The sequence below is a fragment of the Vicugna pacos genome, unplaced genomic scaffold, assembly GCF_048564905.1.
Source record: "Vicugna pacos unplaced genomic scaffold, VicPac4 scaffold_19, whole genome shotgun sequence".
NCBI classification, from domain to species: domain Eukaryota; kingdom Metazoa; phylum Chordata; class Mammalia; order Artiodactyla; family Camelidae; genus Vicugna; species Vicugna pacos.
This window is the reverse complement of record NW_027328740.1, coordinates 64,433,923-64,446,196: the sequence shown is the minus strand read 5'-3', so window position 1 is coordinate 64,446,196 and position 12,274 is coordinate 64,433,923. Positions and strand designations below refer to the sequence as shown.

The window sequence follows — 12,274 nt, the reverse complement described above, 5'->3', positions numbered from 1 at the left end:
GGGAGATAGGAAACAAACGGGCATGCCCACACTCTCCCTTCCACTCAGGGCAGCTTCTCTGTGGTGGGGAGCTTTGCCACAATCACTTGCTTCTTTTATCCATTGGTTTCTTTGTTTCCACCTTACTGCTCGAGCTCAGAACTTCAGGTGGGCCTGGTCCTTCAGCATCCATGCAGAGAAGGCTGAGCGGGGTTGGGAACCCCACCTGATGGAGAAGAGAGATTACTGGGAGGGACATTGTGGAGGCCACCATGACACGAGACAATCACACCTTCCGGGGTGAAAGGGAACGAAGACAAGGGAAGGACACAGTAGTGGGAACCCTAGGTCGCCTGCCAGGCTTGTTCTCCCTCCACGGCAACCATGGGGGCCTGGGGGGTGTTGGGCTTCAGCTACGGTGATTAGGATGAAGGGACTCAATATAAAGGACCCTCCAACTCCTCACTAGGTTCCAAACGCAGCCCCTCTAAGTCCACCCTCTGAGTTTCTGGAACTCTGCTGGAAGAATACATGAGCAGGCCAGAACCAGAGCCCAAGCCAAACATGACAGGGGTCTCATGGGGCTGTAACCCCATGCTCAGTGGTCGGGGACTCCTTGCAAATCTGCAGAAATCCCTGTTCCACCTCATTCCTGGGAGAAACCCCAGATCTCCTCCTGCTCTGTCTGTTCTTCTCTTGAGGCTATTGTCCTGGAGGGATGCTGAGTCCTTGAACCTGGTCCTCCAAACGTACATAAGCAGCCTGTTCAATAAAACAAATTATGCACTTTTTCACATTTGCCAGTTTTTTGATTCCAGAAAGGCTGTGGGACTCATTCTCACAGTCTCCTGTGCCCCCACCACATGGTGGCCCTCTGCTCATGTAAACACGATTTCCCACAACTGCACCCTGCCTCCCAGCTTGTCAGAGGGGAGTGTCCCACAAAGACACAGGTGTTTGTGAGGATCCTGTCCCCCAGCAGAAAACCTGCTCCTGGAGCCACGGTCAGGGATCTGGCCTCCTAAGCCGCTCAGCTCTAATTCAAAGCCTAAAGTGGGGGCCCCGAACATTGCTGAATGACTTTCTGAATCACCTGGACTGGAGGGGACTGATTTTCTTTCCAGGAATGGAGGTAGCGCAGCCTCCATTTTCAGGGCTGACCTTGACGATGGATCTAGTTCCCCCGACTGCAACACAGGAAGGAGTGGCCCTTCCATCCCACAGGTTGGAGACCCAACCCAAGGGAGTACTGAAGCAGTGCATTGCTGCCAGGTCCAGCATCCCTGCAGAGTGGCCTCTGCCCTTGAATGACCCCCTTCCCAGGGCCTTTCTTGCCCGGACACCACCACACCCCAGGCTGTGCCAGAGCTCTGGGGCTCTGCGTGTCCAGGGCACACAGGTGGCACCTGAGCCAGGTGTCCCCTGGGCCTCAAGGGAGAGAGGTCTGCTTCTGCATCAGGGGAAGGTGACCCCACAAGGCTGGCAGGACACTCTCAATATGGACCTCCAGGAGCCCTGGGAGCAGTTTCCCTGCAGGTGTTAAGAGCCATCATCAGGAGGGCAGGCCCCTCTTTGTGCAGACCATCCAGCAGTGCTGGGCCCACGTGCTGACCTCAGAAGTCTACATGCCCCCACGATTCCCCAGGCAACCTCACAACTTCGTCACTTGGTGACCTGGGTACCACGAGCTCCTTGGCCATCCCATGAGGGTGGTCCTTGCAGGCATGGTCTCCAGGTTCTCCCGTTGAGAAATCCCCCTGGGTTTCTGTGGTCACAGAGCAGACACCAGAAGATTCTAGTCCTGCAGTGACCCCCACAGCAGTCAGCTCCCCTGTGCATGTCCAGGGACAAATGACAGCAATTTATTGCCAGGAACCGTGATTCCATACTAAGTTCAGGATCCTGGTAACTCACTCTGCACCCCAAAAAGCTTCCATGAGAAATGTGTGTATTGGGATGTCTGTGCCCCTAGAAGAGCTGTTCCTGAGGGTTCCTGGGACCCTCCAGCCCCTCTCAAGGTTCTCAGATCCTGGGTCTAAATTTCTATCTGCCTCTTTTGGTGTACGGCCACCTGTGTCTCGTGGTCACGGGTCACTTTATTGCATGACTTGGCATGTTCTTAGTGCTCGTCCTCCACCCCTGCACTAGACTCCCAAGATGTTCCCACTGACCCTTGGCTCCCTGGGTGGCTCAGGGGGCCCTAAGTCTGCACCCTTCACTCTCCTCCTCTACCCCCACCTCTGGGGCCACCCCTAGGTGGACTTGGAGGTGTTTGTAAATGAGTCTTACACAAGGACATGTCTGGACAAAGCAGGACCCCACCCCCGGAAAACTCACCTGCTCCCTTCTCAGAAGAGGACCCCACAGCCCCACATTGCCTCCCAGGGGTCTGCTCAGGACACAGTCCCCCAGTTCTGGGCAAGGTGTCTCCCTGGAATCCTTGCTTCCAGGAAGAGTCTCTCTGTCCTTCTTCAGAGTTTAGAGGTGTTCCCATGTCCCTGACCACCAAGATGCCCAGCACAGTCCCTTCAGTGACCTGGAGAGACAAGGAACTTATGTGGCCACAGGTCTCACAGGACACACCTGCTGGGACCCCAGGCTAAAGGGCTGTCCTTCTGCATTCTCAGGTGTGGCTCCCGTGGTATCTTTTTGCAGGGGGCCCAAACGGGGAGTGTGGCCCAAAGCAGTTCATGGGGCTCTCTGGGCAGGGAAGACTTGGGCCAGGTGGCCTTGCCTGGTTTCCCTGCTGGGCCACTCTGAAAACCCCCGCTCCTCTGGCTGTGGCTGGAGGCCCCTCAAACCTCAGGGCGGGGCTCTTTCTCTCAGCCTCCACTGACTCCAAAGCCACGCTGGTGCTGGCGAGGGGAAAGAGCTTTCTTGCCTTCTTTTGGCCAAGTTGCCACAGGTGGATGCTGCGGGGAGCTGGAGAGAGAGGTAGCACTTGCTCAGATGTGAGTGGTTAAGCAATTTGACACCCTGTCAACTAGCCTTAAACATTGGAATGAGGTCTTTCCCGGTAAAGCTGGAAGTTACTTTCAGTAACTTGTCTAAAGATTTCTTTTTTTTTTTCCACTTAAAGACTCATAAAACCTCTCCCAGGTCATTCCTGGTATGGACCATTATCCAGGGATCAATCAGGAAATGCAGGAGGAGAGGGGTGGGGGTGGGGGAGAGGGGAGGTTAGATCAGAGCCCACGGAGAGGAGATGCCCCTCCCAGGAGCCTCACACTGGGCAGTGGCTTCTGGCATCCAGCTCTCCTGTTCTCAGGCCCATTCCATCTGCGGGGTTTTCCAAAAACATAATGGTGGAAGGGCCATGGAGGACACCTAGAACTTCCAGAATAGACAGGGGGAGCAGAGTTACCATGCTGGCCCTGGGTTTGGAGACAGACCTGCAGTGGAGACCACGGGCTTCTGAGAAGCCAGTTTCGAAATAAAGGCAGTATGCACTGGAATACCCGGCTCGAGAGAGTGCTTCATCATAGACATGTAATTTACATAGTTCTCACCACTAAATTCTGTGTTCCCAACACGCTACATGAATGACGGCTTCAACACACATTCATTTCTGAGATGTGAAAAAGTGTAGAGCCGCTCTTTCATCCTGCATAATGGGCATGGCTACACTTAAGAACACTTACCAAGATTTCTCAGCAAGAGCCAATTTCGAAATAAAGGCAGTTTGTGCAGGAAAACCCTGTTGGAGTGAGGGCTTCCCCATACACATGTAAGTTATAGAGTTCCCCTCACCATGAAACGCTGTTCCCAACATGCTACATGCATGAAGGCTTCGACACACATTCAGTTCTAAGCTGTTAGCATGTGGAGAGCCGCTCTTTCATTCAGCACAAAAGGCATGGTTACACCCAGGAAGATTTACCCAGATTTCTCAGCTGCTTCCTTCAGCCAGATTCAAAATAAAGGCAGTTTGTGCTGGGAAAGCCTGTTGGAGCGTGTTCAGAGCTGTTTCGGGCTCTGTCCCAGCTGGAGGGTGCAAAGCCCAACCTCCAGAAAGAGGGACCAGGACCCCACCCGCCAGGTGGTGTTGCCTTTGTAGGGGAACAGTGCTCTTTGGGTAAGATATATTGCGGCTCTCTCTAAAAACTGCTTTGACTTAAGTTTGCATCCTAGTCACCAGTTCCAGGACAACAGAAAAGGCATACCCTACATCCCTTTGCACTCAACTCTTCCCAAAAGAGCAAATATTTGTCCATGAAAATACCAGCTGCTCTTCTAAGGCCCACTAAATACCCAGCAGTGTGGGCGGTGCACTCTTGATCAGGGACAGGAGGAGAGGGAACAGCGGTCCTCCTGCAGGCTTGGCCTGGTGTGGCAGCTGCGCTGTGGGTGCGTGGTGGGGAGGGAATGCAGGGAATCCTGTTTGAGGGGCCTCTGTGCACGCCTGCATTATAGTCTGAGGCTTCATACAAAGGCTCCAGGCATCCTAACTGGTTAGATACAGCCCCCACCCTTGGGCTGGAACCACCAGGAGATAAGTACCTGTAACAGGGACGGTGCCTGGTGTGGGGAGAGGTCATGGGACACTCCGGGGGCAGGGGCGGTGGTGATGGGGAAGGCAGGGGATGCAGTGAAGGGTGGAGGGAGCAGGGTCCTTTGCTTGGGGGTGCGAGTTCTTTGGGAGACCACAGGGAATGGCACACATCATCCCCACCCTATACCCCAAATTCCTAGCCCCGCCAACACAGGGGCTGCTCTGCACCCTCTCAACGTGGCTCTCCTGTAAGACCGCACCCAACCAGGCATCTGGCACCCTGCCCTACCTCCCCTCTTGGGACAGATCCCGTCTTCTTGGAAACTGCCTAGCAGCGCGTATTCAAGGCCGGCAGCCGGCCTGGCGGATCTGCACTTCAGGTGCCCTACCTGGCCAGACGTGCCTGCCTGGGCTCAGTCCTCTATCTTGCCCACAGGTAGCCTGGGTCCACTTCCGGTGCAAGCGGAGGCCGCGGAGCCCAGGCTGAGCCCCGCACACAGACAGGTGAGGGTGCCCCCGCCCCGCTGCCCCGCCGCCCCGCCCACTGTTGGCAGCATTGCCCCAGCCTCCGGCCGGTGCCACCTGCAGCTGAGGACCTCCGCGCAGCCCCGCCCGCCCCGGCCCCGCCCAGCTGCCCCATAAGCCTCCCCCCACCCCCGTCCTGGCCGCGCCCTTGCTCCCATTGGCTCCGAAAGTTCTGCCCTTGCACGTCTAGCCTCGGGAGGACGCAGACGCAAGCGCTAGGGGAGGGCCCCGCGGCGTTGCCATGGATAAAGACGCCGCGCTCCTCGCGGGCTGGCGTGCGCTTCTGGGGCAGGCAGCGGGCTCCGGAAGTGTGCAGCTGCCCGGGGCCATGGCGGTGTTTGCTGCTGGGGATGGCGGCTTGCTTGGCCGGGCCACTAGTTCTGGCCGCGTCAGTCGGCGGCCGACATCCTTTCTGGGGCGGCGTCTCACAGACGGTAAACGTACGGCAGCGCCGTTGGCGGGGCCAGTGGACATGGACCGGGGTGGGATCCGGGTTGGTGTGGCGGCCGGGGAGGGCTGAGGTCATGATGGCAGCCCTTCTTGGTGAAACAATAAAATGAATAGCCATTTTCACAAGACCTCTGAGTAAATCTACTAGGGAACTTCATCCTGGACTGAGGAAGAGGACTGGGGAGGAGGGGGCATTCAGGGGCACAGAGAACCATGGGCCACCTGTCCCACGATGGACTTTAGACTCACCCTCACCCTTCAGGAACTACTAAATACACACAGACAGAGTGCTATGGACAAGATTTTTTTTTTTAAACAAATCCCTGAATCCCTAGCAGGTCTTGTTTCTACCCATACACAAATGGCTTATGTGCATAATGTTTCACAAAAGCCTTAAAATATTATCACCCCAACTTGACACATCAAGAAACTGAGGTAGAGAAGTTTATCACATTCTACAAGATTAGAGAGAGGCCACGTCAGACACCGTATTTAAATCCAAGCCCCTGCTCCAGTGCTCACACTAGAAAGTGTGACATACTGCCCCTTTCCTGCCCTCTCCCTGCAATCAATCTCTGAAGAGTCTTTTCTGTGTCACCTGGAATCACAATCACATTCATTTTCCACAAAGAGCTATGTCACTCCTTGGAGGACTTTTCAAAATCTAAAGGGTTGGTTTGAGAGGAGAGATTTGCATTTTCTGTTTCTCAAAGGAAACATGGCTTTAAAAGAAACTGAAAAGTAGTTATCTAGTCTAAGCCCTCATTGTGCAGAGAAAAAACCGGAGGCTCAGAAGAGATGAGGAAAGGGCCTTATTAACAAATATTGCCTCAGTGCAGCACCAAGCCAGACCTGGCACTTCTAGGGGAGGATCTGGAAGGCCCAGGAGAATGAGTGTTAGAAAACAGAAAGAGAAGAAGCATACAAGGCCCCGTCTCTTCACCACCATAACATGAATTTCCACCAAATTACCCAGAATGGGTGCAGCCAATATTAAGTTTGTCAAAAGAGGTTATAGAATTCTCAACCATAGTGGAAATTCCAACATTTACTGTGCTTTTTTCCCAGTTCAAGCATCAATTCAGTGGGCACTCTGTACCAGGGACTACACGAGGCCTGGGGTTCTCCCAAATACAGATCTCTATTACCACGTGTGCAAACCACATTAAGGCCACCAGAAGAAAAGCGCCCACAGATAAGATGGAATTACTGAAACTGAAAGCAGCAAAAGAGCATATATTACTAGGAAAAACGGTGCTCCTAGTAATGGACACATGGACATAGAATGCAAACTGTGTTTAGCAGGCAGGAAAGGGGGGATTAACAGATACAAATTAGTAAATATAAAATAAATGACAAGGACCTGCTACATAACACAGGGAACTATATTCAATTTCTTGTAGTGATTTATACTAAAAACAATCTAAAACATATATATATACATATGCATATGTTTATAACTGAATCTCTGCTGCACACTTGAAAATAACATTGTAAATTGACTACACTTAAATAAAAAATAATTTTAAAAAATAAGTAAAAATAAATGCAACGCCATTAAGAAAAAATAAAAGAACTCTCTAATCCCCTTAACTGTAGGTGGTCGAGAAATCTAGCTGCAAACACCAAGTCCACTGGATCACTCCAGCACTGGCTGTCACTCTTTCTGACCATCAGAGAGTCACTTGCTTCACTGAGGTTACTTTTCTCTTCTGTGAAAGGCTACAGTTGCAACTAACGATGTATAGAATCTCATCATTCACAAGCCCAAAAAGTAGTGAGAACTTCACATGGGCCAGGCTCTGGTCAGATGAAAAGATAGGGTCCCAGATATATTCATGGGTAGAAGAAGTTTATGCCATAAAGGTATAAATTCTTCCTGTTTTGATAGACAGATTCATTTCAATTCTGGTTAGAATTCCTACCAGATTTTTCTTGGAATATAACAAGTTAATTTATGGTCAGGAATAGCCAAGAAATTTCTTTAGAACCACCACTTGGGAGGGGTGGATATGTCATTCATTTCCACTGCTTCTTTCTGAAGTGATGAAAACGTTCTGGAATAATAATGGATGCACCACTGTGAATATGCAAAAAGCTGCTGAATTGTACCATTTAAATGGATGGAATTCATGGTTTGTGAACTATATCACAATAAAACTGTCCTATGAAAATTATTTCTTGACAATTATTTTTCAGTTTATACACTAGTCTGTCCCACAATTTAAGAAAAACTAAAAACCTAAACAAGCCAAACTATGCCAGGAGCACTTTAGGACTGCAATATGCCTGGGTCTCCAAGGCCTCTGGTGGTGCTGTTCCTGTTAACACACAATAGCTGGGCTGGGCTAGTTAGGGACTGTAACTATCTTTTGAAAATCGAGAATCACTCCTTTCACCCTGGGAGAGGGAAGGAAGGAGGATGTCACAGCCTCATGCCTTCAGCACATTTTTAACAGAACCAAGCCCTGCTTTCACCACTGCAATCCCTCTCACTATAAAAACACGTGACATCAACAAGCACCGCCATCATAACACCTGAAAGTGTTCAAGGTACTTACCTGAGGCAGAAACATGGAGGGGGGAGACAGAACCTCGCTTAGCAGTGATGCTCCCTTTTCCCGACTCCACCAGGAGAAGCTGGGCGTTAGAGCCGGAGGCTTTCAGCCCAGGTAGCAGCGCCCACGCCACAGAGCTGGTCCTCAGGGAGCGGGAAAGGGAGAGCAGGGCAGCCCCGGGGTCGCGGGGCAGGGAAAGCGGGGAGGGGGACGCGGGCTGCAGCCTCGCTCGGAGGACAGCCCCAGCCACAGTCCCAGGCGCCCGCCCCCGTCCGGGTCCGCAGACCCCGCCCGCCCGGGACACAGCCCGCCCAGGGGCGGGGACGGGCCGCCGGACGAGAAGAGGAAGCCCGGGAGGAGAGGACTAGCGGGAGGGAGAGGGGAAGGGGACGCCAGCCGCGGACTGAGGGGATCCCGGCTGGGTGAGAGATGGCAGGTGCACACCAGGCACTGGACACTGTGGCCGGGACGCCGGGGCAGGTGGCGCTGGCAGAGGGGTCTGGCCTGAGCAATTCATCTGAACACGGGCTGACTAGCGCCCTTGGGGTCTGTGACAGGCGGACCGCCCTCCCGCAGCCGCCTGACCCCTTTCCCAGGAGCCCCCCACCTTGCACTTCCACAGTCAGAGGCCCCGACCCCAGGCAGGAACCAAAGGCCTACCGGGCGACGTAGTTGAGAAGCCTTTGGGCCCGATCCCCGGCTCGGATATGGAGCTCCCAACCAGCGGACCACTTGGCACTGACTGCGCATGCGCAGGAGGGCCAGCGATCCTCTCTGGGTTCTGTGAGAGAAGGTGGGACAGCGAGGGAGGGAGAAGATGGGAGCGGGTGGAGAGGACGGGAAAATTGGAGGGATACAGATGGACAGGATGAGCAGAGAGAAGGAAGGGATCTGGAGAAGGGAGGGTCTTAGAGGAGTTGGAGAAAAAAAGCTTTACCTCTGGGGCACCCCTAGGCGGCAGACCTGCCTCTGTACCCTTCTGTTACCCTTCAAGCCCCGCAGCTCAATTTTACCACCGTGATCCAACCCTCCGTCCGATGCTTCTACAGAAACCCTAGGGAGATCACACCCGTTGCCCCCACGCGGAGCTGGGTTTTCTGTTGCTCTGAGAACCAAGCACCCGCAGGTGTTGTCGCTCAGAACTACCTTGGGAAGAGCACATATTCCCCTTTTACACGCTGGGAAACAGGCAGGCAGGATCTCTGCCTTAGCTCCACTGTCCCAGGTGTTGGGCTGGCGGGGAGCGGGATGGTACAAGATCAGAGCCCCAGACAGAGCAGACTGCCTGAGTGTTGGTGCATAGTCCCCATCCCTCCTGGGTAAACCATACCCCACCCTAGTGGAAACATCAAGGGCTCACAGTAGTTCCCTGGGTGTGGGAGAGCTGTCCTCATGTGAAGGAAAAGTCCAGCTGGGCTAACAAGCTAAGTCACAAATCTAAGTGTGATAAGTGTCAGTTTACTGATCTAAATTCTGCTGGGCTATCTCGTAAATATGAAGTTTAGTGTCAGTTTATTGGCCTAACAACCTAACTCGTAATTCCAAGCTCAACAAGTGTCAGTAATGTGATCTGTTACAAATTGATAAGCTCCAGTGTACTTATTCCTTGCTTTTTGTTCTTTGAGCCTTATTGGCTAAGCCCCCCTTACTTGTAACTAAGCCTTTAAAACCTCATGTGCACGTCTTGGAGGTACTCAAAACTTCGGAGCCGAAGCCCCTCTGAGCCCACCGGCATAATAATTCTGAGTACTCCAACACTCCGATTGGTGCTTTTGTCTTGGCTGGCCTGTTTCCATAACACTCAGCTCCAGTGCCCAGCTTTCTAGGTAGATAGGAGTGTTACCAAGTCGAAATTAATTCTCCTCAGTGCAGGACAGGCCAATAAGTTGGGAGACCAGATGTTGGGGCATGGAATAGCAAGTTTCTGTAGACCTAGATGGCAAACTAATGTCCTGGAAAACCATCTCCCCAAGTCACAATTCAGGCTCCTTTCCTATGTGCTTGGTTAGTGCAAACTTCTTAGTGTAGGAATTCCTTCTTGTTAGAATCCTTTCTTCTTGCAGCTATCTGCGTGGGTCAGATCCCTGTAAACCTCCAACAAAAGAAACGTTATTTTCTATTCTGCAATTTGCTATCTTTTAATGAATGAAAAAGTGTTAAATATCCTTAAAGGTCAGAGCCTTCAGAATAGGGTCTCCTGTTTATTTCAGGCTCTAGGCAACATTGTTTTACAAGCAAGATGAAGCCTAGGTGACAGAGCATAGGGTTAAATTCAAAGGAACAAATCTAATATGGAGTCAGATTTGTTCTGTTATATTACCCGGCCAGATGCCACTTGAGGATTTAAACCCCTTTAAGTTAAAAATAACTAAAATTTTAAAGGAATTTACATACATAGGTGGGAATGTGCAAAGCATATCTGGAAAAGCACCCAAAGGATAGTAAACAGAGGCATCTCCAGAGAGGGCTGAAAGAACAGAGGATGAGGGAAAACTTCTTTCACTTGTGTATTTTTGTTCTCTGAGTTTTTTTTAAACCATTTCCTTGTATTTCTTTTTCAGATAAAAGAAATGTGTAATGGAGCAAAGGAGTAATTAGCTTAGCAAATACAGCAGCCATGGAATCACTAGTCATCACTTTTGATTTAAGCCAGAAAGCATTTTTTGACTCTCTCCAATGTGCTCTGTCCTGTTTTAAGACTTCTATTAATATTATTATTATTATTATTATTATTATTATTATTATTATTATTATTACTATTACTACAACTACTACTAATATTACTATTACTATTATTACTATTATTTTATGAAATAATAACACGGTTTACCTCACCCCTGCCCATGGCTGGTGGAAAACCAACCGAGTTTTTCTTGAGTTGTTTTCCAAGGAGTAGAGATGAGTTTATAAACAGAACACATCTTCAGGGTAATACAGGCAGAGTGCTTTTCCAGCAGGCCAGAGAGCTATGAAGTGTTTTCAACAGAGGCGCCCAGAAGCTGAGAGAGAAAGCCTCCAGGACACTACAAAAAGCTGCCCAAACTGCCGTCTCCATGGTACTACTGAAATAGGAAAGAACAAATCTGACTTCATATTTGATCTGTTTCTTTGAATTTAACAAAGCCAAGTTAATATCCTCCGGTCTTTTCATGGGTTATGATGTCACAGAGGAAACGGACAGGTCAACAAGGAATCACTCTGCCGTGATCCCGGAGCCGGGGAAAGGGATGGGCTGCAAGATGTATGAAGCAGCCGCAACTGTGCCCGTGCTTCTAGGCAGGTATCCAAAATCGCCTCGACAAGGTGTCAAACATTTGTGCCCATGCCCTCATCAACAGACATGTATTAAAGACAAATGGAAACATATAAAAGGCCAATACCCTTGCTGGGTACACCGTCCAAAGAACAAAGTCTCAGTTTGACAACTGGCCATCTCGGTTCCATGGGATTCATTCTTGGAGAACCTTAAAAACCACTCTTCTGTCCTCAAGAATTGCTGCATATTTGTCCTATCTTTGGCTCAGGGATGGAGCACGTTCAAGTGAACTTTAATGTCTGCACAGATTTGACTGTCTTTTTCCAGGTTCACTTGTCCATTCCAAAGAGGCCTGAGCTAAGTCCATCCTCCGTAAGATCTATTCCCTCCAGTGACAGCTCATTGAGCCTGCAATTAAAAGCCAAGTGAACAAGACTGTCCTCAGCTAAAAAGTTCACCCACCCTTCACTGTTTTCTTAATCTCCTCTCCTGGCTAATTGCAACAGACTAACACCTCCCTCCACCAAGATACCCAACTATGTCATTTTTCTCCCCAAAGAGAAAATAAGGTCCATAAAAGAGGAGACAACTCCATAGTCACCTCTGAATTCTTAGCATATAGTAATGTCAATAAATACAACTCAGATTATTGTTAGTTTCCTTTAAAACCTTTCTGGTAATTTGAATGAGACCTTGGAAGAGAGCTGTTTGCTGTCCAGTATCTTGATCCACAAGACTCTGGAGGCCTTTTTCGGAATAGCTGTTCACTGATTCATTCAAAACACAACTTATCAATCAAGGAGTAGCTGTGGTTTTCTGCCAGGAGTTTGTGGTCACTCTCATGCCAGAACAGCTTTAAACTATATCCTTAATTTGGATTTGTTATTTTTCCCCTCTTCCACCAAAATTGACTTTTCTTACTTTCTTGTCTTGAGGAATTTTTTTTTCCTATTTCACCCTTTAGTAAAGCAAGATTCTCAGGATGGGCTTGGCCCATTATATGATCACCCATCC

General features: G+C 50.3%; 1 protein-coding gene across 1 annotated transcript in view; it reads right to left on the bottom strand.

Moving 5' to 3' along the window:
• LOC140693123 (trafficking protein particle complex subunit 9-like) overlaps nt 1–12,274 on the bottom strand; it is a 299,333-nt gene that overhangs the window by 198,709 nt on the left and 88,350 nt on the right. The window contains exons 8-12 of the mRNA XM_072957180.1: nt 2,714–2,901; nt 2,317–2,515; nt 1,654–1,744; nt 625–741; nt 31–205 (exon numbers count right to left, since the gene is read on the bottom strand). Coding sequence (XP_072813281.1) covers nt 136–205; nt 625–741; nt 1,654–1,744; nt 2,317–2,515; nt 2,714–2,901 — 665 coding nt within the window. The 3' untranslated portion in view covers nt 31–135. The remainder of the gene's footprint in view (nt 1–30; nt 206–624; nt 742–1,653; nt 1,745–2,316; nt 2,516–2,713; nt 2,902–12,274) is intronic.